General features: G+C 49.1%; 1 protein-coding gene across 7 annotated transcripts in view; it reads left to right on the forward strand.

Annotated features, from left to right (window-relative positions):
* Farp1 (FERM, ARH/RhoGEF and pleckstrin domain protein 1) overlaps positions 1-25,881 on the forward strand; it is a 246,439-nt gene that overhangs the window by 204,808 nt on the left and 15,750 nt on the right. For 4 of the 7 annotated variants that reach the window (XM_029468929.1, XM_021181763.2, XM_021181764.1 and 1 more), the window contains exons 12-17: positions 468-543; positions 1,443-1,698; positions 12,971-13,158; positions 14,105-14,194; positions 15,513-15,646; positions 25,553-25,634. In XM_029468929.1, the coding sequence (XP_029324789.1) occupies positions 468-543; positions 1,443-1,698; positions 12,971-13,158; positions 14,105-14,194; positions 15,513-15,646; positions 25,553-25,634 (826 nt within the window). The remainder of the gene's footprint in view (positions 1-467; positions 544-1,442; positions 1,699-12,970; positions 13,159-14,104; positions 14,195-15,512; positions 15,647-25,552; positions 25,635-25,881) is intronic. The other 3 variants (XM_021181765.2, XM_029468931.1, XM_021181766.2) reach the window with 3 other exon arrangements.

Genomic DNA, 25,881 nt, shown 5'->3' on the forward strand with positions numbered 1-25,881 from the left:
CCAATATAGGGGAATGCCAGGGCCAAAAGAATGGGAATGGGTGGGTAGGGAAGTGGGGGGCGCTATGGGGGACTTTTGGGATAGCATTGGAAATATAATTGAGGAAAATATGTAATAAAAATATTAAAAATTAAAAAAAAAGAAAAAAAGAAAATACTGAAGGAAATGTACAAATGGATAAATTGTTAGCTTGCAGATGAGAGCCTTGGATGCCTGGTGTCTACTCCTCCCTCTTGACTTTCCCCATAGCCAGCAGGCAGTGCTCAGTCAATCTCAGTCCTTCAGCAGCTAGAAGAGGATTCTGAGGAGAACATAGTGTTTTCCACACCGGCACTTAGAAAATATTGTGTATCTCTCACATTGACAAAGAAAGGAAAGCTTTGGGTACTTCCATGCTTGAAGTACCCAAAGTGCTTCATCTAATCAGAGCTGTCCTGACTTTAGCTGTCTTGTATGATTCCCCTCAGAAAGCACAGCAAGATCCACTCCACCAGGAGCCTGGTCTCACAGCCCACAGCACCGAATTCAGAAGTGCCAAAACAGGTCAGTGGTGGGCGTGGACAACCGTGCGTCTTCCCTTCCCGTCTTGTGCTTTGTGCTTGCCCACTGTGCTTTCCAGTCCTGTCTCCTTTACCTCTGGGATTTGGCGCAGGCTGTCCTGAGCTGACTTTGGGCTCTGCACTTCATGAGTCTGGGGATTAAAGTATACATGGCAGTCCATGTCTGCTGTGTAGTTAACTGATGGAGACTAAGTAGGCAACTACTTGGTGGAGTTCCTGCTTGGACGGCCTTACTTCTTACTAGGAAGCCCTGGCTACAGAGTCCCAAGGATGTGTGTTGTGGAGCAGTGGACAAGCAACAGCAGGAAACATTGTCCCTCCTGCTCTGGTGGTGGCAAGAGCTCCCAACCCAGGGCTGGTGGCTTGGGATGTTGTTCTCAGTATTTCTCTCCAAGATTAAGAATTTGTTTGAGAAAGAACATGAAGGTGTTTTCGTTATGCAACTTCAACACCAGCCGTTTACCTATCATGTCACCCATTCTCCCAAATGCAAATGTCTGTGGCTTTTCTGAGGTCTTTGCTCTGTAGCCATCATGGGCTTCTCTGCAATCCCATTGACCCTTGCTAGGGAAGCTCTCCTGGGCTGAAAAGACCGTCTGCTGCATAGACACTCTGGAATCTCCACGGGAAAGCAGAGTCAGTTTAACTCATGTTCTGGGGACCCAGCTGGAGCGCATCTCCACCCGGAAGGAGCCCTGTAGATTATGAGTTTCGTTTTTTGCCCTGAGTATAGGTTGCATGCTGGGGAGGAGGCAGCCCTGGCATCTATGTGCCATTCCTTCTAGCTGAGGGGACCCTTTACAATTAAAGCCGACTCCTTTGTGTTTCCCCCACTCTAGTATAACCATCTCCCTCCATGCTTTTCCTGTTCGCCCTACCCAGTCTCCACAGAGCGCAAGCCTTACATTTGGAGAAGGTACCGAGTCTCCCGGTGGCCAGAGCTGCCAGCAAGCGAAGGAAACAAAAGTCTGTACCTTGGAGTTGGGACCTCACCAAAGCCCCGCCCTCCCTAAGAGCCCTCCAGGGAGCAAAGCTGCAGATGGAACCACCGAGGTGCCGCCTGAGGAAGAAGAGGAGGAAGAGGGTAGCAAGGACAGCATCCGGCCAAGTAACCCTCAGCCCCCGCAGCCAAGCACAGGTCCAGCATCCCGGGCTGCTGGAGGCAGTAGCAATTCCATTCCCTTCATTGACTGTAGTGATGTAGATAGTGAATATGACCTTCTCAGAGACCCAGGGTCCCAGTCACGTTCCCAAACAAATGACAACTATGAGGGTGATTTGACTAGTGGTGTTTATCTACTGTCCAGGGACGAGAGGCGAGCAGAGACCAGGCACAGGGCTTCCCCTCCCTCTACAAAGTCTTCCCGTCCTCCTTCAGGGGAGTTTCTTGATGATGATTCGGCAGATATTACCTTTGATCTGAGTGGGAGCCCTGGGCTCCCAAGACATAGCTCCCTGATAGATGACATGTTCAGGGCCTCTACCGGCCACAGCCCCCTGGCCACCCCACTGTCTCCCTGCAGCAGAAGCTCAAGTCCAGATATGAGTTGGGACAGGACTAGGTCCCAAGGCTATGTTTCTGAAAATGGACATGACCTTCAGGGAAAGAGTATGGGAGAAGACACTGTCCCAAAGCAGGGTCCTCCGTACGAAAACTGCTCCCCCGCCCTGCCGAGGCCATACTTGAGGAATCTTCCTAGCAGATACAATAAGTCAGAGACAGATCCGCTCATCCTTAGCCAGGCAGCCCCCACCCCAGAGGCTGTGGAGAGGTTTGATGACCAGGAAGAGGAAGGGTTGACCCACATGGCCACTCCCCACGGTACGATGCTAGCCAATGGGACCCAATCCACAGGCCCCACCTCAGAGGTCGCCCTCATGCAGGCTGTGGGCAGTGATAGTGCCTCTGACCAGCTGGCACCCCTGCAGGTGACAGAGTGCTCCACTAGCAGCGGAAATGAATCTAGTGATTCAGACTCCGCCATGGCGGCAAGCCCTTCAAGGAAGTCCCCAGTGCTCGATCACCCAGCAAGCCCGAGTTCCCCACGCAAGAGGAAGGATGAGACGGGCTTGCAGGGCCTGCGGCTGAGTGAGGAGGAAGGGGTGCATAAGTGAGGAGCCTGGCAGTCAGGTGGTCAACTGTCGGTTACAAGGTGTCACAAATCCAGGGTTGCCACAGAGAAGGTCTGTTCTAGTGACTTGTTTGTCTTTAGTCTATGTTTGTTAGGTGACGTTTGGGACGGGCACATATTTGTGGGTCATGCCTGACTCCCCAAACCTTTAACGAACACAAAACTTAACACAAGCGGCTTGCCTCTTAGAAAGCACGGTACAAGGTGTACAGCAAGCCCTAACAAGTTCCTGGAGGTTTATTTTGCTCGTGGAAGGCAGTAATACCTGATGAATCCGGTAGCGCAAGCAGTGTGTATTATATTTACATGGTAATTTTCTGTGCGTGCCGTTGTGTGTGCAGGGTTTTGACTGAAAAGTCTCTGAAATCACAGAAAAGTGTTTTTTAACTGTCCATTCCCTCTTTAAAAGTGGGGGGCCGTTTTCCAGGCCCTATATAAAGAGGCATAGACAAATCCAAGTCCAAGTGGAAGTTGACTGCTAGCTGAGATTGTGTCTATGTAATCATACTCAAGAATAGTGGGTGTTTTAATGGGAAGAACCTGGAGTCCTTGTGGCTTCCCGGGCTTCCTGTGAACGGCTGTAAAAGCTGTCAGAGCCCTAGGAATAGCCATTTACCTGGGATTGCTCGTTTGGTTGGGTTTTCGTTGCTGGGTCAAATCATTAGGTTTTTTTTTTTAGGAAGTGGCTGAATGCTGCTGAAGTGGTAGGGTAAGGGAAAATGAACACCTTACCATAGGCACTGTTGTCTCCAGCAGGTCAGCCAACCGTGCGCCTGCCTGGCTGCCTGTCAGTCACAGGCTGTTCTGCTCCATCACTGCCCTGAGTTTAATGTGTTCCTTATGAACAGTGACCCCACTGGGAACACAGACACCTTGATATTTCTATGACTTCTTTTAAAATCATGGAGGCCTCTGCCTGCCACCCAGCCTTTCTCCACTGAAAATCAAGGAGCTGGGGTTTTAAACTCATACTGTGTGCTTTCCCTAACCGTGCTGTGGCGTTACCTGAGCCATTGTCGAAGTGAGTGATGCCCGAGTCTCAGCCAAGAGTTTGGATCTGGGCTCCAGCTTGGCCTTTGCAGATGGCTCTGTGGGTGCAGCCAGAGCCCTTTCTCCATCAGCCATGGTGGTCTATGGCTATAGAGTGGATTGGAAGGTAGTGAGAATGTTAGCCAAGCCACTACCTCCGTTGCTGGAGGGTGAGGATTACACAAAAGCCTCCATTTGTACTTTTCAGTCTTTGATACTTTTTTAACCATAGAACAAAATTTTTAGCTCTGAACTACAGAACTTTGCAAAGAGTTGTAAAGATGCTGCATCCTTGCTGAGCTGCCACGCTGGTGGCCTTAGGAGCCTTCTGTGGCTGTATCACAGTGGGGAAGCTGGGCTCCTTCAGGAAGTGAGGCAGAGCTTAGCTTATGGATCTCTGAGAATCTTGTCAGCAGGCATGTTGAGAGGCCACGTTTTAAATGTTGAGAGACCTCACCCGTATTTATGCAAGTGTGTTCGGATATTCTTGGTCAGCTGATTCGATGGGTGATTGGTGGATCACACTGACTGGATAGCGGTTGGCAGTTGTTCACTGAAGCAGTCCACTCACACCTTGCCTTAGGTGACTTTTAAGCTCTACAGAGGCGTCAGCAGTCACCTACCAAGCCTCCACTTTGAGTGAGTAAAGCTCATTCCTGTGGAGTTAGTTCAGTGACTTGGCTAGTTAGCCAGTGTTGTGCCTGTGCCACAAAGCTGCGCCCAGCCCCCCAGCCGCCTGACTTCAACCCTTTCCTCACGTGGGACCTTTAGGCTCCACATTTTAATTCTGGAGATGCTTGCCTGCATTTCTAACTAGAATTAGATGTGAAAATCCTGGATGATAAAGACAATTAGAAGCAAATAGCTGTCCTTCATTCTGTGGGGTGTTTGCAGTTTTACCATGCTTCTGAATCTGCTGTCTGGTCTTAGGAGAAGCTGCCAGTTTGCCATAGGAAAGCTTGGTCAGGCGGGAGCTGAGCGGAGCGGAGCTTGGTTGTTTTAATTGTGATCCTGGTCTGTTTAAGGGACTTTTCCTTATTTCTGCTTACACAGAAATGTGATAACTAAATAGGAATGAGCTCTTTTAGCCTTGTAATGTGATTGCCCATCCCGTGTGCCTGGGAACCTGTCACCTCTTTCCCCTTGTATTGTAGCACAGTTTTCTCCTGATTGGTTCTGTGCCAGCAAAGCCAATTTAACTTCCGTTTCTTAGCTAGTGTTTAAGAAAGCAACAGTCCCAGCAAATTAATAATGCCTAAAAGAACTGGGGGCAAGTTTGTTCCGAAGTCCAACATCCCGTCATCTGAGAGTAGTCACTAACTGTCCTTACAGGGGCTTATCCTCTGCTCTAGAAGATTTCAGAAGTTAGTTAGTCAGAGAACGTGCGTGCCTGCAGTGAGCCGAGTGTAGCAGGGTTGCTGAGGTGACAAATTGTCCCCGACGTCCCTATGCAAAGCTCAGAAAGCACCAAGCCTTCCCAGAACTCCCCATTCTCTGACCTTGTGACCTCAGGCTCCAAGGCTTCCAAAGCCCACAGTCTCCATCTGGGACTTAGAAAGGACCTACATTTGTGTGAGAGTTGAACTGAGGTGAGGAAGGCCAGTGTCATGGTTGGCTGTCAAAAATGCAAAGCAGAGACCAGAGGGCTTCCTGAGACCTGCCAGTCTGTCCACTGCAGCATACACGGTGCAGGCCTCTGGACTGAAGAAGGAGCCTGGGCCTTTGAGCCTTGCCTACTCGCTGCTGCTCTGCAAACAGTATCTCATGGCCAAGGGTGGGAGACAGAGAAACTCAGAGAGTTTAAAGCTCCTCACGGATGCTCTAGGACCCCTTACGTTGTGATGTTATGTTAGATTTTATTTTGAAATATATATATAGTGGCTCCCCATGTGGATCCTTGTTAAGAGCAAACTGAAAAGGCATGAAATTCCTTTAGCGTGAAGAAATGCACTTAATGAGTTCCAGAGCCCAATGTGAACGGCCCCAGCCCCTGAAACAGTCATCTGGATGCCATCGATGGTATTTTATTAGACAGGCATTTAATTAGAGGGAGCTTTGGGGCCAGATTCTTTCCTATATGTGTGATTCATAGTCAGGAATTTCTTACACGTCCATCCCCCCTCCCCACCCCTCCCCACCCCCTGGCTCTTTGGCCCTGCACTTAAAATCTGAGTAATAAGACTTTTTTCTCCTCAAGAACATCTTTGAAGATTTAAACCAAGTAATGGGAAAAAAAAAAAAAGTCCAGGCCTGAAGAACCTAGATGCAGAGTCAGCCCCTGACCTGCTGAGTGGTTGCCAAGCTTTTTATAAAAAGAGGATTAAAATTCAGATAGGAAGCATTTTTAACATTGGTGGATTGATGGTAAATGTGCTTAGAGGTTTGTTTTGTTCCCTTTTTTATCTAGAGTCCCTGACCACATGAGTTCAGTCTGCTTTCTCCCCTTACAGTGCTTTCTGCCCTCTCTGAGCAGCGCTGTGCTTGCCACAGGCGCAGCCCTTACTGAATGAGCCTCCGAGGTACAGGTGGACTCAGCCTGCAGTTAGTCAGTCAGGCTTGGCTTGACTCTGTGTGCCTCTGTCTTGATCGCCTGGCTTTGCCTGAGCCCTTTACGTGGGTTTAGCTAGAATTTCCATAGCCACTGTGGTTATAACTCCCATGGCAAGCTGTTTCCTGCTCCTCTCTCCCATCTGTACCCATCGCTCCTCCGCATTCCTCCAAGGTTTCCCTCCATCACATTGCATGGCTCAGGTCTGTTCTGCTGTCGCTGAATTCTGCAAATGAAGTGCAAGAGTTTCTTTAAACTCAAGGAACAGTCTGTAGCTTCATGCTGGCCAAACAAACACACAGGAGGGAAAGGCCTGTGTTGGGAACAAAATCTAAAAAGGGGGTGGGGAAGGGGGTGGGGCCAAAGAACTGATTGGCACTGCTTTTTCCTTTGGTTTAATCCACCCCTTTCCCATGTGATGAGCTGAAACTCACTCCAATGGAATTGGTTCTCCATTGAGCTTTTCTTGGGTGACTCTGTTGAGCCCATGGTGGCCACTGGGCACAGCCTGGAAGGGGGCTCCCCTGCATGTTTGTGGCTCACCTGGTATTAGATGGCAGCTTCCTATGGAAGTCAGCACCTGTACTTTTTCCTAAGGACTCTAGGCCAGGTTAGCTGCTCTGCGATGACTCCAGATGACAGTTGTTGGTATGGAAAACCTACCCCTATAGTGGTTGGGATGGAGTTCGAAAGGTCAGGTCATCAAAGCAAGGGTTGGTGCTGTGCCTGTGCACACTGGTGCCAGGCAGCACTGCAGCCCCTGGGCTGGTTCAGAATATTCAACAGTGGTGGGAAATGGCAGAAGGCAAAGGCCCTTACAGAGTCTGGAGGTAGGAATGGGGCACGCAGGGTACTGGCCAGTCTGTCATCCCTGGTGATGAGCGTCTGTCTCACGCAGCTGCACCCTCAGCTCCCTTTCCCCTGGCTTCCAGTGCCCTTTGTGAGAAGCAAGACCTTGGCCCTCTGCCTGCAATGTTACAGAAAGACCATACTTAGCTCTTCAGTTACCAAGAATGACCACTCTCCCCAGAAGCATCTAGAGGGCTTGAAGGGTCATCCACCCCTTGCTCTCACCTCTTCCTGCCTTGGAAAATTGCTGCAAACCTCACTAACCGAATCTCACCAGCCCAGCCCATGTTTTTAACACAATTTCCTCCTGTTCTCTCTGTGTGTGCATTTAATCCTTGAGGTAATAATGTGTTGTATTAAAATTTTCTGATGCACTGAATTAATTCTCAAGTAGAAAAGGCTGGGGACTTCATTCTCATTTCTGTCATTTGTTTAATAAATTTAAGAAACATTCTTTCCATTGTTCCACTGTATACCGTTTTGTCAGCATGTACCTACCTGGGAGAAGACGCTCTGTTTTGAACATTCTGTCTTGATCCTTGGAGCATGGCATACCTTCTGTCCCCTGCACTGTTGGAACGCTGTTTGATGTCTTTTCAACCCAAAACCTTGCCTAAATACCAATTTGTACCTGGAATACCCTTTGTAGAACACAGCAGTCGCTCACCCAGCGGCACTTTGACAGACCGAATCATGGCCACCCAGGCACCGGGAGAAGTGTACACTTGGCTTTTGTGGCCTCATCTTCTCTCAAGGCCCTGCACCGTATAAGGTGCTGTGGGGTGGGGCAAGCCCTTGGAGGAGAGCAGGTTCACTGTAAAGGGGGGCAGATGTAGGTGGAACAGAGCGCATCTGAGACAGCAGCTTACATTGGGAGCTCACACAGCCGGCCCTCCACAGGCTGGGCTTTGCTATTCCCAGTGGGAGTGAAATACCTGATGCTGATTGGCTTTGGTGGGAAGGAGTGGGGCATATCATCTCCAGCAGGCAAGCTCTTTGTCCCCTGGGTGGGCACCCACAATGTGTGCTCCTCAGATGCGCCCTGCTTTCACCTCTGCCTGTGCTTCCGTGTGGTGCCTCCGCACAGCATGGACTCCTGTCACCCGGGATGCTCTCTGCCCTCTCTGATAGCCATGAGTTTGGTGGCTGAGCATGGGAGACCAAACTCATGTCAAATGTTTGCATGGTATTAATATCTTGTGTTACTCTAAACTCAAGAGGCTTTCCTAAACCTTGTCCTAACGGGAATCTTGCTGTTAACAAACCAAAAACCTGTTTGATGTAATTGTTCTTTCCCACCGATGGCTGAAGCTTTGCCCTTCCTACAAGATGGTATACTAGACTCCATGTTCCTCGTCCCTACAGTGACACCAAGTTCACAAGCCCTCCGCCATCTTCAAAGCAGGATTCTCCTTTACCTTTGCCCTATAAGTAAGAGCAGCCTTTTGTGCTCTCTGCCATTTGACCCTGAGTGGCACCCCCTCTGTCTGTCTGTCTGTCTGCAAGTCTGACATCACTGTTGCTTGTCTGAATGGCTTGGTGATGAAGTGTGAAGTGGATGCTTAGCTGTTGTTGAGCTCTCCTTAAAGGATGCTGGTTCTGAGGAACGCATGTAACTTGCCCCCAGCCACCTCAGGTATCAGGAAGAGGACACCTTCTCTAACACTGGTAAACTGTGACCTCACTCTTCCATGTGGGAACCTTGCCATTCCAGCCAGCTGTTGTCATAGAGTCCGATGGGCAGGGACCCACCTCTGATTCAGTGTGGTGGTGATTTTCTTGGGTGGTGAATGCTCAGAATAGATGATCTCATTCGAGATTTCATTATCTTCTTTCTTAGTGGGAAGTCGTGAGTTTAAAAAGAGCCCTGTGTTTCTTCTGTCTTTCCTATGTATGCCTCTGGAACTAACACATTCTGAGTATGTAGGTAAAAAAAAATCTATATTTTAGAGCCAGGTAACAAAAGATAGGATTGTAGCATCTAAAAACTTGCAAAAGAAGTAAGTTTATTTGGGGAATAGTAAAGAAGTTTTGAAAGTAGGAATTAATCAGTGCCATCAATGTTCTCATTTTAATAATTTATCAAATAACAAGTTTCTTTTTTTTTTAAATTGTCAGGTTTTCTGCTTCTCTTTTTACAGGAAAAGAATCCACACAAATACCTATCAAGTTAAAAATTAGGCACTAATCAACTCCCTGACTACTTTACAAAACAGGACAGGTGCAGAAGCATGTGAAATGCCATTCTAATTACCTGAGAAATAGATTGGACTTTTCTCTCACTCGCTCTTCCCAGAACTGGGTGAGTCTGTTTACACGGCTTTGGCCTACGCTGAAGAAGCAGATCATTAGCAGGAAGCTTGTGCCAGTCCTCAGAGGGGATGAGAGGCAGGAAGCTGTGCCCGCTCCCCCTCAGGCCATTTTGTCTCCTCTGATGAAGAGCCTGTCCTGAGCCTCTGAGCTCAGCCTCCTATGAGCCAGGAGAGAATTATGAATGTATTCTAAATGAAAATGATAAAGCTGTAGAGGCAGGCTCTGGGATGGTGATAGATTGAAATCCATAAAAACAGCAGGGCCAATTTGAAGTCCCATAATTATTTGTGGAATGACAAAGTGTCCATTTAAGAAGATTTGAAAAGGCCTTTGCCAGAAGTGTGTGCCCTTAGAGCAGTGTTGGTGGGGGATTGCTGGCCCTCCGGGCTGGCGTAAATGCTGACCTCTTCATGCAGATTGGTGGGAGAGGAAGACATTGCCAAGGAGCTACTAACCTGAGTGCCTGAGAAAAAGCATGGCAACTTTTAGAAGTAGGGATTGGAAATCTCCAGAGGTTTAGTGAGCAGTTGATCTCTTCCCTAACACATTGGAATTCCTTCCCGCCTCTTGCCTTACTGCCCGGGTGCTTCCTCGGAGGGTCGTACAGAATTGTCTACCTGTAGCTCCCTCCCTCATGAAGAAATTTGCCTATTCTCACTTGCCATCAGGGAAGACAGGTTTAGAAAACAAAAGCCCACGCGTCAATCATTCCACAGCATAAGGGCAAAGGTGCCTGATGGGTTCTTCTCTGTTCCCATCACCTGGGGCTGTGCCTTCAAAACGATTGTCAGACTTAGTGAGCTTCAGTCCTGTGTAGTCGCACTAACTCTACATAACCTTGAACTCTGCTTGCTTTAGACACGCCCTTCACACTCACCAGTCTGGACACAGAGCTGCCAGATTCTACCTAACTGTTCTTGCCAGCATGTCTCATTGATTGCTGAGTGGGAAGCTGGGACATCTTGCTTTGGGTCTGCGTCACCCGTAAGGTTTCAAGTCCTCGGGACAGGGCCTTGTCTCCATAGGCCCAGCTTCAGAAACTTGGACGTCTCCTTCCTTAGCCTTGCTGACGGATTCTTAGATCAAAGTGTTGGTTGGTGTTTGTCCATGTCTTGGTCTGACAGTTTACACACCCAGCCCTCTTCCTTTCATGAACAGACCCAAGAACCTCTTCGGAAAAGGAAATTAACCACCCCAACTTGGTTCCCCACCCCCACCCCCTGTGAGGCAATCAGACATGGTCAGACCACATGTGCCAAACCCTGCGAGCAGACCTGAGCTGTCACCAGCCTCTTCTATCCCTTGGGCGACCAGGGCAGCCTTCTACCATCTCTCTGAGGTAGTCCAGTGAGAATTCTTCTAAACCTAACCAACTCTATTCTTTAAAAGGTTGTCAGGGCACCACCTCTTAAGACTCAGTCTATTGCTTATGCTTCCAGCCTGCCCGACGGGTCAGCTTACTGCAAGCCTTGCCAGGGTTGGAGGGCAGGGATGGGGCAGTTCAGCCAGAACCCTAGCTTTCACTTGTGGAGGGTGGTGTGTCTGTCTCTGAATGTGTGAACCCTACTCTCTCCTTCAGTGGCAGGCAGCTTGCTCTCTGTCGCTGGAAGCTGTTCACAGCCTGCTGGTAACCCAATCTCCTCGCAGCCTGCCCCACTTGAAGCTAGCTTTCTAACAACTTTTTATCCTTGGCTCCAACTCTCTCAGAGAGGTGAATGCTTTTTTTCTGTGCCACACCACCGCAGCCCCAAGGCCCAGCATGCTGTCACTTATAACCTGCCCACCCGATCTCGTGAGAGCTGACGGTAAGCCCCACATTTAGCTAGATGACTGGTGGGTAAACTCTGAAGCAACTCTCAACTCAACCACTCACGAATGCATGGAATGTTTTGATCTTGACACAAAACTGCCAGAATTTTCTCTTTTCTAACTTCTATTTGTAGTGGTAACATTTTTCTGTGATTTTTTTTTTAAAAGAGAATAGTGTAGTATCTTGAAACAATGCAATTCCAGTGTGTCACTATTTCTATTTAACAACTTTCATTCTTTTCCTAATCATTGTATCCAGTTGTGCACTAGTGTCAATAAAATTGACATTTGTGAAGCGATTTCTGGCCTTTTTCTCCGGGATTTATGGGATCTGGTGGTGTGTGGGGTGACGGGGCCTCTGTCTAACACCAGGGCTTCAATGAGGTTTATTACAACGTGAGAGGGTTTTGGTTTTTTTTAATGCAGCCTTCTTCTTCCGAGCCTCCCTCAGCCGCTCTGATCTTGTTTTCCAAGGATCCCTGGACTGATGAACTCCCCGTAGGCACAGCAGCTGCTTTCTGTTGTCTTCTGGGTGGCTCTTCACCGCTCTGCTGCTGACGCCACTCGCAGGGCATCCTGGGAGCAGGGGAGACTGGCGGGGATTCCCTCGTGGTTCTGGTTGGTACCTGCTGGGATCAGAGTTGTGGTCGCCCCGTACTTCCTTCAGTCTAGGCTGCTATATCTTGTATTTCCAAATGACATACAAACAACTGAAAAAAGGGAAAGATAGGGAAAGCCGTTCCACCTGTCTGCGGAGAGCCTTAACAACGTGCTGGGTAGCAAGGATCAGGACTGAACGTGGGGGCAGGCTCTGACGTCTATTCCTTATAATCGAAACAGTTCACCTCTGTTTGCATCAGAGTCATAAATATATTAGGTCTAAACACAACGTAGGAGTGTGTTTTGAAACACCTCTTGTAGACTCAGGGGGTTGAAGGACAGATACTTGCAAAATCACATCTTCAGAGAGCGCCCTGTATAACATCTGCGGCTGCCTGTGCTAGGTAACCTACGTTTTCCTGTTGTCGTGTGATGTGATATCCTTTCTAGAGGACTAACTCTCTACTTGTCACCCTGTCACCTTTGATTCACAAAGGGGAACGGTGATAATGGGATCTTCCAGCTTGCATTTTTAAATGACCACCATTGCCTGTAATGCTAGTGTTTCTGTCCCAAAGAGTAGCAGACATGGACTGACGTCATCAGGTACACCGAGCTTGCTTCTGTTCTGTAGAGTGGGGGATTAGCTGCTTGACCTCTGTTAGCTGCGACCCATTGTCACAGGTGTTGTAGTCTGTCCTCAGTCCGCCAGCCTCTTAGATGCCTACTAGCTTAGTTCTACCATCCCCCCCAATCCCACCCCCCTCTGTCTCACTGTGACGTAGATACCATGTCTTCCTGGAGCGGTTTTTAGAAGCAGAGGTGGTAGCTACCAGATGGAAACAGGATTGTGTAATGCTTTTAAGCTCCCTTAATTGTTATCTGTGCAGAGGTCTCTGTCTTATTTTTAATCACGTAACTGGGGCTGCATGGAGTGAGGCGGACTCTGACTGGGTGCCCTAACTCTTAAAGCGGCTGGTATGGAGGGCGGGGACCTTAGGAAACCAAAGTGTTGTTCACCAGCGGCAGCCTTGTTCTAAAGACTGACCAACGTAAAAGTTGGAAACAGCCCTCCAATTGCAGAAGAAATTACTTTGTTCTTTCTTTTAAAACTTCTCATCCCCAAACAGGCTCCCTGACTGGTAGCCCTCACCTTTCAGAGCTGTCCATCAACTCCCAGGGAGGAGCCGCCCCAGCCAACGTGACCCTGTCTCCCAACCTGAGTCCTGACAACAAGCAGGCCTCTCCCCTGATCAGCCCACTCCTGAACGACCAAGCGTGCCCAAGGACCGACGACGAAGAAGAGGGCCGGCGAAAGGTGCAGATCTGTGGGAAACAGGGAGTGTAGTGAAGTAGCCACACTGTAAGCCACGCCAGCCTGCGGATTGCCCAACAAAACCTTTCCTGTGGACTAACAATTCCCCATTCCTTGACAGCCAACCCAGACTGCTTGCTGGTTTTGTCTCTTTCTGACTGGCTTCATTCACATGGCGTCCCCTTCTCGGGGTTCATCCATGGGGTGGCTTGGGTCAGCATGTTTCTTTCCATGTGACTCTGTCCATTGTGTAGATCACTGCGGAGTGAATGCATCTGCCAGTGCACGCTTTATTCTCCTCATCTTCTGGTGTTCCGTGAACATGGATCCCAGACATTTACTGGGGTTCCCTTTAGAGCTTCTTCCTGTAAATACCGAGGTGGAAGTGGGAAGTTCTAGTGGAAAGTGGATGCATGCAATGGTTAGCATAAGGCTCTCCCTTTTATTTGCTGCTTAAGGGAAATACAAGACCCCAGTGGTGGCCTGCTTTGGGTTGCTACCATCAGCCAACACCCAGGCTCCAGGGAACTGAGACACACTGGTATCACCATCTCCTTTCGATCCAGCCACTGACACTGTAAATACCATTTCATAAGATCCCAAGAAGCCAACTCTGGCAGCCCCTGGTACCAGGTCTCAGGAGGCTGATCTTCTCCTTGTTTCCTGGAAGATTGTATAACTCTTCCTTAATTAAGTCCTCTAGCTGGCGGTAATTCTTACATATCAAAAGTCACTCTTTTAACAACTCCTCCTCCTAACACACACATGCACACACATGTGCCCATGCACACAGGCAGGAAACAAGCTTCTTAGGACTTGTGAGTAGCTAACAAAAGATCTTTCCTGTTAGGAACCTCATCAGGGAACCACTGTCTTGTGACCAGGGCATATCTCAGAGGCTACCACTCAAACATGATTGCTGTGTCTGCTTCTTTTGTGGATTTTGCAGAGATTCCCAACCGACAAGGCGTACTACATTGCTAAGGAAGTCTCCACCACAGAGCGCACGTACCTGAAGGACCTTGAGGTCATTGCTTCGGTGTGTATGGCTTTTCCTCCTGTGCAAAACCGTCTACGGTGTAGTTAACCTCATGTTCACCTGCTGCCTGGAGGCTGGGGCTGTGGAAATGTTAGGCTCTGTGACTTTAATTGTAAGGATTACCCATCCTGACCCTGGGTTAGGGCAGTCAACGTCAATGGTGTATTTATTTTGGGATGTTCTCCTCAAGAAATTACGACTGTGGTTTTTAAGTGCAAGGGAAAGATGTTCCTAAAGCAGAGAGAATGAAAATTAAAGTCTACCGTCCGTGGGCGCTGATCCAGAACATTCTGTGGTTTGCTCATCGTAAGATGTAACTGCTGTGTTTCCTTGAGGGGGACCTTGGGTTATCTCTATAGTAAGTTGTGCCATGGTGGAGAAAGTGCCACCGACTGCCTGTGACTGCTGTCACCAGGCCTGTCCAGTCTAAAAGCACAGTGGTGGTTGTGGGGGTGGTGTATGTGGGGGGGGGGTGTTACCAAGGGACTTTGACCCCACAATTTTAAGAAAGAACATAGCCAGTGAAGAGGGAGCCCTGCACTGTTGGAGCACAGCTCCCACCCACATCGGTAACAGCAGCTGCTGTGCCCTCTTCATGCCCAACGTTTTCATGAAGGGTAGAGAGGACAGCTGAAGGGATGGAGTGAAGGGCAGCCTACCATCCTGACCTCACTACTCCCCACTGAGATGGCCTGGATGAGGCCTGGGTTCAAGTGGTTCCTCGCTGAAGAGGTCGGCTTGGCTTGAATAAGCCATGGGGAACCATTTGAGGGAGCAACCATAGAGAGATGGGGACTTTTCCCCATGGAATGGGAAGGGAAGAGCAGGAAAGCCTGCCTCTGCCCTTGACAGCTCTGATATGCTCAGAAGCCCACGAGAAAGTGCATGGTCTCCTGCTGCCCTCGGTACATGTCCTTCTGCCTTGTCCCCGTCTATCCCCAGTGGTCTCAGGGCATAGCCACTTCTGCCTTGTCCCTGTCTATCCCCAGTGTCTCAGGGCACAGCCACCTCTGACTTGTCCCCATCTATCCCCAGTGTCTCAGGGCACAGCCACCTCTGCCTTGTCCCCGTCTATCCCCAGTGTCTCAGGGCACAGCCACCTCTGCCTTGTCCCCGTCTNCCCGTCTATCCCCAGTGTCTCAGGGCACAGCCACCTCTGCCTTGTCCCCGTCTATCCCCAGTGTCTCAGGGCACAGCCACCTCTGCCTTGTCCCCATCTATCCCCAGTGTCTCAGGGCACAGCCACCTCTGCCTTGTCCCCGTCTATCCCCAGTGTCTCAGGGCACAGCCACCTCTGACTTGTCCCTCTCTTCCCCAGTGGTTTCAGAGCACAGTCAGCAAAGAGGACTCCATGCCCGAAGCCTTGAGGAGTCTCATATTCCCGAATTTTGAACCTTTGCACAAGTTCCATACCAATTTTCTGAAAGAAATTGAGCAACGACTTGCCCTGTGGTGAGTACAGCCCAGTTTGACATTGGTGTTACAGTCCACACCCTTATGTCACCATCCCTGTCCAACTTCACATTGTCCCATACAACCAACAGAGATAAAAGTCTAAGGCAAGCCAACCTTAAAATATTTTCCACTGAACTACTATGTGTTTGGATCTTCCTTATCTTTTTGCCTTTGACTGGGGACTCTTCAAGATGCATTTTCATATGCTAATTACATGGTTATTTTTAAGTAAAGATACTTGCTCCTCAGGGACTGTGGGATGGTGAGTAGAGGGACAGGAAGTATTTGTGATGTAACATTTCACTGTCGCTTGCTTCACAGTTATTGTGAAGCCTCACATGCATTGTATGTCTCTGTGTGTGTATGTGTGTGTGTGTGTATATATATATATATATATATATGTGTGTGTGTGTGTATCACATGTTGTATATGTGTGTATGTGTATATATGACACATCAAATGCTGCATTTAATAGGTTTTAAAGAATACTTTGAAAATACAGTCTATGCAACACATATGCACTCAGTTTTACGTTATCATAAGGATATAAATATGTTTTATTACAGTCTATGTACCGGTGTCTGTGGATAAACATGCTACCTTGTAATTGTGATTGAGAGATAACTCTGTGGAGTGATCTCTCCTTTCACCTTTGCGTGGCTTCTGAGATCAAACTCAGGTCACTAGACTTGTGTGAAAAGCGCCTTTCCCCATCTTGACAGCCCAGGATATAATTTTTTTAATATTTGTTTTCTGTGTGTGTGTGTGCCCTCGCGTGTGTGCTCAGGCACATGCTTACAGGAGTGTATGTGTGTGTACAGGTGTGCTCACCTGTCAGCAAATGGAGGCCAGAAGACAGCGGAGGGTCTCTTGGAGCTGGGAGTTTGAGGCATGTAAGAACCAACCTGATATTACCTCGGTGCTGGGATCTGAGCTCCAGTCACTGTGGCTGTCCAGCAAGTGCTCTTAACTGCTGACCCACCTCTACAGCCCCATAAGGGTATATTTTAATATCACAAAATGGCATGAGCGAAGACATCCAACGCAGAACTAAAACATAAGTGTGATCTAAATAACCATCTGTTGAAGAGTGGGTGAAACAATACTTAAGTAAATACCCCCCAAAAAATCCACTAAATACCAAATAAAACCCTAAGATGGGAATGAAGGTGACAGTATTTTAAAAAAAAAAAAACTGGAAAAATTTTGTTTACTGTAGAATGAAAAATCTGATGTAACTTTACCTAAAATAGAAGCTTTTATAGAAAAAAAAATTTGTGGGCCTTTTTAAGGCCCTTGGACACATTGGGGGGCTGATTGTCTACCACATACACATTTGAAAGTGCAGCAAAAAAAAAGATAACAAAGGCTTGCTCCTGTGCTCCTGCAGCAGCAGATCTGTGCTGTGCCCTCCTTGCTTTCTGACTGGAAGTGGTGGGGAGGGAGGGGGACATTCAGTGCCAGTGGGGTCCTGATGGAGCCCAACGCTGAGGCTGCTATCTCTGGCCATTCCGACTAAGGCCTTCGAGTATCACTGTAATATAAAAACAGAGCCCCACGCCTGATTCGGAAGACCGCTGTGCAGAGCTGGCATGAACACTCCAATCCCTAAGTGCATTAGCGTATATAATGGCCTTCCCTTGTGGGGAGGGATTGGCTGGCTTTACTAACAGACCCCAGCCTTGCTGAGGATGGGGATATGGGGGGTGGGGGGGGGCAGCCTCTTCAGCAGGAGCCAAGCTTAAGGAAAAGGCTTCAAGAGGGAGCTATGCATTCTTCAGTGTCACTACCTACGGAGGCAGGAGGATTGCAATGAGGTCGTATGCCATTCAAAATTAAATGACTGGAAAAAATAAAGGGACCTCGGCCTCGAACACATGGCAGGCTTTTCTGGTACCTGTAGGCTAGTCCTCTGAGACTGGTGAGCTGCTTGTTGTCTTCTTTGTACCAGAGGACAGAGTTGAGCCAATGATTTTCCAATAAAGCCCAGCAGAGCAGCTCATAGTGGGGCGTGCTGCAACTCTAAGTGGCTCCAGCAGAGGGTGCCTGTCCATTCTAGAAAGTAGTTAGTTATCCGTGGTGCAAACTCCATCCCTGGCTGTACTTGAAAGCCATGGAGGGATTTGAAAAATGCAGATGGCTAGGCTCCTGTCAGCCCTGTTTAGTTTGGACTTTGGGGTTGGGACCTTGAAAGTTTTATTTTTCCGGTACTTCTCGGGGTAACTGCTTCTGGGGAACAGCTGGCACCTCTGCCCAGTAAATGGTAAATAGTAAACATAGGATTCTTTGGTTTGCACTTCACAGAGTGAATTGAATTGCACTTCTTTATTCTGTGTGCAAGCACGATGAGTTCCATGCATGAAGGGCATGGACTGTGGTTCTGTTTGCTAAAGGACTGATCCCCCAAAGTAACTCTTAGAGAGGATCTGTGAAGCTTCAGGAGGAGCGGGCCCCGAGGGAGACTATGGGACGGGGCCTGTCCTCTCAGATTCCTGGCTCGAAGTGTGAGTCCTTGTTAAAACAGGCAATCGCACCATTATCACCTGCCTTCCTACCCAACACGCAACACCATGGCCATGGGGCTGCTTGAACCAGGAAGGCTTTGAGCTCTGTAAACCTTCTTCTCTTTAGGGGTAGCTCGTCCCTGGTATTCTGTGATAGGATCAAGCTGACTGATGTAATTAGTGACTCTGTGGCTTGGGCTTTGCTCACAGAAGGCAGGAGGCCAAGGGTATCCAAGGAGGGTTCAGTGTCCCAGAGAGGCACAGAACCCTGCTTCTAGCCTGGCGTTGGAGGACATATGGGACAGTAATGCCTACATAAAGCAGGCAGCCATGGCCTGATTACAGTCAATGAGAAGAATGGGCCACCGCTGAGTTTATTAGGAAGGGAGTTTGCACAATTATAGACAGACAAATAGACAGAGAGAAAGCTTAGGTAAAGGTTTATGTTTCTAGGTATTGCCACATAGGAAACAAACGAAAGAAGTAAAGGAAGGAGGATGCCTGGGAAACACAGGTTAATTAACTCATGTCAATTAAGGTAGTTAAGAAACGAAGTGACTGTTGTAGAACCCTTTGCTAGCACACACAGATGAAGCCCTGGATCACAGCAGAATCTGAGGTAGACCTCCAGCTGCCCGTGGCTGAGCGGTACTTTGCTCACCTGTAAACTGTGCGTCAGAAGGTACCCCTCACAGGGCTGTTTCATACCTGTAAAGATCGAGTGTTGGCATCCGGCTCCACATCTGTGCCCCACCCAGAAAGGAGGAAAGCTGATAGGCTTGGGATTTTGATTTGATTTTGTGTATATTGTGACAGGTAGGTATGTGCAGGTCAGAGGATAACTTTGGGGGTTGGTTCTTGCCGTCTTGCTGCAGTGGGGTCTCTTGTCTCTGTTGTGTTACACATGCCAGGCTCTGGCCCACACGCTTCTGGGTGATTCTGTTGCCTGCGCCTCCTATCTTGCCACAGGCATGCTGGGATGGGCAGATGTAAGCAGCCACTTCCGGCTAAAAAGAAAAAAACCCACAAAAACAAAAAACCATGGACCCTGGGAATTAAACTTCAGGCTTGGCAGCCACTGACTTCCCACTGAGCCATCTCCTGGTCCAACCTAAGTAAGCTTTCTAAAAAGCTAACTGAATTTGAAACACTCTTAGATTTGCTGACTTGATAGATTTCCTGTGCGGGCCTCGCTCCCTCCCCTGTAGTTGAGCATGCTCTGTGTCCCGTGAAAACAAACCAGCAGTGTCCTGTTCTGGTGTCAAACTGTAGATTTTATTCCTTGCTATTTTCTGGCTTTGGCGGTTTTCTTCTGTTTTGATTTGGTTTGGTTTTGGTTTTGTCTTTTCCTGGAACTTGCTCTGTAGATCAGGCTGGCCTGGCCTGAAACTCACAGGGATCCCCCTGCCTCTGCCTTCAGAGTGCTGGGATTAAATCAGGTGCCACCATGCCCAGTCCATTGCTGTTTACAATTATTATTGTTAAAAGAAAGAAATAGAAAGTTTTGCTGCATGAGAAGTTCCTCAGATTTGATGCAGGTGTGGTTTTCCCCTTGGCAGGCCCACAGGGGACTGTAGACCTGTCAACGGTGGGGAAACCCAGGGCAGAACTCATATCAGGAGGTTTGCTGGAATGCTTCAGCCACCCCAAGTCTGTTAACACCCTTGTCCCTCTGCGCCATGCAAACATACCCAAGCAGAGGATGGAGGCCCAAGGCTGCACAGAGCTGGCCAAAGCCTTCCTCAGAACAGACCAGTAACTGGTTTGATGAGTTCTGCGATGGAGCTGGAGCGCTCTTTTTCCTTTTGAAAGCAAAGTCCTGCTTACTCACCTGTTCAAACACACTCAGAGAAAGCCACCCGGATCCCACCTTGGGATGGGCGGACGCTCCATCCAACACACAGCTACCCCACCTCCAAGGTAGACGGAGAACCTGTCCAGAGACAGATTCTCCAAGTTTGAAAATCGCAGGGACCTGCAGGGCCAGCGGAAGAAAGAACAGCACTTGCTCATGGTACTGCCCCTGCCTGCGCGCTGGCTCCCCTTGCCCTCTCTGAGCTGTCTGCATGCTGTCTCAAATTACTTTCCCTCACCATCACAAAGCCTCAAAAAGCAAGCAGAATTGTCCTGTGTATCCAGTCAGCGTTTGCACCAGGCCTGCCCTAGTTTAAAGATAAATTCCTACTTAGGCCCAGGGGAGACCTCAGCTCTTTGAGTCCAGTCAGATGGGTTGGGTGGCCCAACACTGGGTTTTGATCTGAATTCCGAACACCCTGTTCCTCATTATCGAGGGCCTTTCTTGCCTGTGTCTGTCTCCCCTGATCAGCAAGGGGGGGGAAGGGGGTAGGGGGGAGAGGGTTAGTTCTCAGTAGCTCAGAGGAGCAAGCAGACTTGTCTGCACCTCCCTCTGGTGTCCTAGCCATCATCGCAGATGCTGCACTTCCTGTGGTGACAGCTTTGAGGCTAACTTTAATCTCTTCCTGTGGCCTGAGACTGACTATGAAGCCTGCACGGGACAGCTCTAGAAAGGAACCCCTTCCCAAAGCTGCAGGTCTTTGGATGTACCCCACACAGCTAGTCAGCAGAGAGGCTCTCAGCTCCAAAGTGGCCACTTTCACTCCCCACCCTCTCTCAAAAGAAGCAGCCAACCCCTGTGGTCCATGTTGAGTGATCCTGTCCACACTTGCACATGTGTGCACACACGTACACCCTGCCCCCCTCTCCCTGACCTTCACAGCACTCTACTTTTGAAAAGCACATAAGCCCCCACTCCCCCGACAGGGGTGACTCATGCCTAAAGAGTCTGATGTCTCTGTTAATTTGTCAGTACCCAAGATGACTGTGGGAGTGAAAAGACAACTGGGTAAGACACACACGTGCTGGTGTGTCCTCTCGGCCCCCCTGGCCATGCTGAGCCACGTAAATACCGAGTTAAACTTGGTGTCTCAGTATCTCTAACCACAGGTATTGTGGAAATGACTGCTATGGTGGGTACCAGATTTAAAAGCACTTTTTCATCATTGCAGAACGCTCCTTTGAATACCACGAGTTCAGTTAACTTTTTTAAAAATTACTTTAAAAAAATTCTCTGTGTGTACAAATGAACATAACACAGTCCATGGATGGAGGTCAGAGGTCAGCTTTCAGGAGTCGGTCATGCTCCTCCACGTGTGGGTCCTAGCAGCTTGTCAGTCATGCCTTCACCCTCTCCCCTGTGCCAGCCTAGGCACCATCAGTCCAAAGGATGAGGCAGGAAATGTGCTCCTTGTGGTTGACCTCTTGTTACGAGGAAAGGGAAGGCTGGGGTTATGAACATGCTTAGGTCTGCACACTCACACAGAGTGAGTCTCCAAGGTGGTCCTCGGAGCTCGTCCTTGTGTACCCTCGCTGGAGAACTGGGAGGTGTGCAGAGAAGCCATTGGCATGCTATGAGACGCCTCATTCCGGGTTCTGAGTGGATCTTGTAGTTCAATACAAGGGGTTGGGATTTGAGCAGGAGAGGTAAGGACTACTTCCTCTGACAGGCTTTGCCCACCTGCTTCTGCAGCATCTGTCTGTCTGTCTCCTGAGAGCGCTGCTGGGGTAGAAGCTGGCATAGACGCTTCCGGCCCAGGGAGCCCTACTGTGGGTTGGGCCCGCCCGCTGGCTGGAGATTGGCTGCTTTCATGTCCTTTGCTGTCTCCTTCCTTCCTGGTCAGTCTGCTGCCAAGTGACTGACCAGCTCACACTGGTCCAAGTGTTCCTTCAGGACCAAAAAGCCCAAAAAATGCATGGTATCTGTCTTGATGTGTACACATTGTATACATTGCACGTGAGGTCACATGTAGATGTTCCTGGAAGTTATTCACGTTGCGTGGATCATGGTTTCCTGAGTGAAACTGTCAAAAGAATTTTCGGCTGTCACAGTGCAGTAATTATCCAGAAAACAAATAAGTGGCCCTGCCTTCCAAACAAGGACCCTTTTCTTGTGGGCTTAACATCTGGAGGATGTTCTGGACAAGTTTTTTCTATGTTCTTGATAATAAAATGACCTTTGAGCTGTTCTTAGTAAGATGAAATGCCTTAGATGAGTCGACTCGGAGAATCCCGCATGAAGCAGCAAGCCTTCAAGGCCTGTCCCCAGGCCCATGGGCTTGTCCTGTGTTTGGACCCTCTCCCTTGGGGCTCTGTCTGATCTGGGAGGGCAGGGCAGACAGATGTTCCATGCTGTGCACAGCTCTAGATGGCTGTAGCCTGTTCCTATGACATCACCCAGAGCTAATGCCCCAGAAATGTGGCTTCTCGCTGCAATGTGGACTGACTAGTACTTCTCACCCAGTGTTCTCTCTGGAATAAGAATCCAGGGGTGTGTGTGTGTGTGTGTGTGTGTGTGTGTGAGAGAGAGAGAGAGAGAGAGAGAGAGAGAGAGAGAGAGAGAGAGGAAGAAGAAGGAGGAGGAGGAGGAGGAGAGAGCGCTCTGACAGCAAGCAGACACAAGAAGGAAGTCCCCTGTTGAAGGTTTTAATACCAGTAGATATTTTAAGCAAATAGTTGGGCAGGCATGTGCTGACACATAGGCTTGTGTGCGTATAGTCCTACTACCTGGTATGCTGAGGCAGGAGGATCACCACACGTTTGAGATCACACCTCAGGGTAGAGGGAGTGAAGTAACTGAGTTTGCCTCGCACTCTTGCCCCTCCCCCTGCTCATGTTTAGTTTTTCTTGGGCTATTATTTAGCCATGCGTGAGGAAGTATTTCCTTTAATAGAAGCCAGAATCCTCCTCCCTGCCCGTTCCACCCAAGACACTGTCATGGAAATAGCTAACCTAACATTCTGAGCTAAGTAGACCTTTCACACCTGGGCCATTCCATGTATCTGTAAATTCTGGGCCATCCATGTAGATTCCAGGAAATCTCCAGGGTGAGCTGTGCCTTCCCTCTGTTTGGGTGAGCATCTGCCATTCTGTGAGGAACCTGATCTTCTGGCTTAGCATAAGGGTCTTCCTTTGTTGGAGCATTTTCCTCGTTCTTGTACGAAGGGGGGGCGGTGGGGAGGGGGGAGAATCTTGTAGCTCTAATGCGGCACCTTGGTGAAGGTACAGAAGGAACACCTCCGACCCTCAGACAGCATCCTTCAGGCAGGAACTTCCTGTGAATTCAGTTGCCTCCTTTTGTCAAGTGTTTAGGTGGAGCAGCCATCATTAAATTATCAAGCAGAGCAGGATCAGCAGAGTGGCCGGATGCTATACTCACTAGACATTTAATAACCCAGAATGCCAGAGACAGCATAAACTCACAGTGAGGGAGGGGATAATGAGCAGGACTTACAGGACTTAGCACTAGGCCAAGGATTGCCAGGGGCACCGGCATCATCCTGGTGACCCTGGCAGGTCATCTGAAGGTCTGAGAAACGCAGACCCCGAGTAAGTAGGCTTGAAGAACAGTAACGTAAAGAGTTGGTATCGTGGATTGAAGCCGTGGAGAGTAGGGGTGGAGGACCTAGATGAAGGAGGAGAGAGCAGAAAGGGAGGGTGGCTCCTCGTGGACTGGAGGAGAGAGGCAGCAAAGGGGGTTACAGGAACTGTTCCAGAATCTTGTAAGCAGGGGACAGGTACAGAGGGACAGAATCGCTGTTTAGTTAGAGAGGAGAGGAAGAAAGATAGTTATGGCAGCCAGGAGGAAGGATGGGGCGGGAAGGCTTGAAAGGCTGAGGAGCACAGCAGGTACATCGTGGCGCTGCCTCAGTGGTCTCCATGCTCCTGGTCCTTGAGCACTGTCATGTGCGCTCTATGCCACATCTGAACAGGTAGTTCAAGGAGAGCCCCTGAGTGCCTGCTGCAGAGACCTGGGGCAGAGGATGAGGGTGGCCCTGTGTCTAGTCTGCAGATGTGACTGCTCCTGAACCTGTGCACACATTCATGAGGCCTGTGCACACATCCTGCCTACCCCCACCCTGGTTCCCTGAAGATCCCTGGAGAGCCACAGATAGAGGCAGCCATTGGAGAAGGCTTCTCGCGCCCCCACAGAAGTCTCTTCTCCCTGCTGGAGGATCGGGAGCTCCCAGATCTCTGTAAACCTTGCNCCCCCCCCCCCACGCCTCATCTGTGGGCTGGGGTTTTGTTTGTGTTTTTGTTTTTTTCCTCTCTCTCTGGGCAGCACTTATATTCAACCTGACATCCCGTGCCTGGTTCTTACCATTCCTCTTGTTTAGCTTGTCTCTTGCCTGTATGTTGCCTGTGGCTAGCCTTAGCGATGGATGTCAAGGTACGCCTCGTTTATTATCCATTCCTACCGCTGAATTCGGAGATGAACGTGCATGTTGTACAAGTGTAGCCCTGGAGATTAAACCACCATGGCCATGTGCAAGCTCATGGTCTCATGACAAGCAGGTTTCTGTGTACCTCAGCTTCCCAAGAGAGAAAATGAGAAAGATACAGCTTGCCTCTCATTTGTTTTGAGGGTTAAACTGAGTCGGTGCCTGTATTGTGCTCACAATACCAGGGAATGGTCAGCAAGTACTACTACTGCTTTCTTGTTGCTAGTTGAGCTCTGAGTTAGGAGTGCCTGCTGAGGCCTGTATGTGAAGGAGGGCCCCACGCCGCCTTACCCCCACTCCAGTTGCCCACCCATCCTGCCTCTCTCTGTGTCATCTGCCCCTCCCCTTCCAAGAATGGCTCTCCTGACAGTCCTCAGTCACAGTGTTCCTTTCTCAAGGCTTTACAGGAGGTTCATTGCTTCTAATTAAGGTCTCTCAGGAACAGAGCCCCTGATTTGGGGTTGGTGTCTTGCTCCCTACGAATGTCTCTTAGTCCCCAGGACGGAATCAGTGCATAGCCAACTGGTGCAAGTGCTGTTTATGCTGACTGATCTCGTGACACGAGTGTAGAAGGGGGAAAAAATCCATCAGACGCAACCACGGTTCTCTTTAAAAAAACAAATGGAGATCTTTTGCTGGTTTGGTTTTTGGTGTGTGTTTGTTTTTTGTTTTGTTTTGCTTTTTCCAGACAGGGTTTCTCTGTATAGTCCTGGCTGTCTTGGAACTCACTCTGTAGACCAGGCTGGCCTCGAACTCAGAAATCCGCCTGCCTCTGCCTCCTGAGTGCTGGGATTAAAGGCGTGGCCACCACGCCCGGCTGCTGGTTTGGTTTTTGAGACAGGGTCTTACTATATATATAGCTCAGGCTGGCCTTCCGTTCACAATCCTCCTACCAAGGCCTCCCAAGTATTGGAATCACGCCTGGATAGAAGAGGAATTCTCTACTGAACCAGGGGCTAATTTAGGTGTCTTCCAGCATTTAATGTATATGCTCCCGAGAAAACTACATAGGAACCACTGGAGAGGAATCCAGCTGGAAGAAGTATGTCCAAGTGGGTGTTCCATTGCTAACATCTTCTATGTGTCTACCTCTCGAATCACAGGGAAGGCCGCTCAAATGCCCACATCAGAGGAGATTACCAAAGAATCGGGGACGTCATGCTGAAAAACATTCAGGGCATGAAGGTGAGCTGCTTGGGACTGGTTGGGACTGGTTGGGGGTTGAGACAACGTTTCTGCTGAATGTTTCCTCAGTCAGTTGTTTTGAAGTCCTTTGTGCATGACAAAGTCCTAGATGCCAGAGTATCTAGGCCTTCCAGTGAATTCCAAGTCTTTAAGCCCATCAAAGGCAAACATGTTTTTGAACAGAAGCATCTACAATGAGAGCATACCCAAGAGGGCTAAGGAGAATTAACCCACAATCCCCTCCTAC

The sequence above is a fragment of the Mus caroli genome, chromosome 14, assembly GCF_900094665.2.
Source record: "Mus caroli chromosome 14, CAROLI_EIJ_v1.1, whole genome shotgun sequence".
NCBI classification, from domain to species: Eukaryota; Metazoa; Chordata; class Mammalia; order Rodentia; family Muridae; genus Mus; species Mus caroli.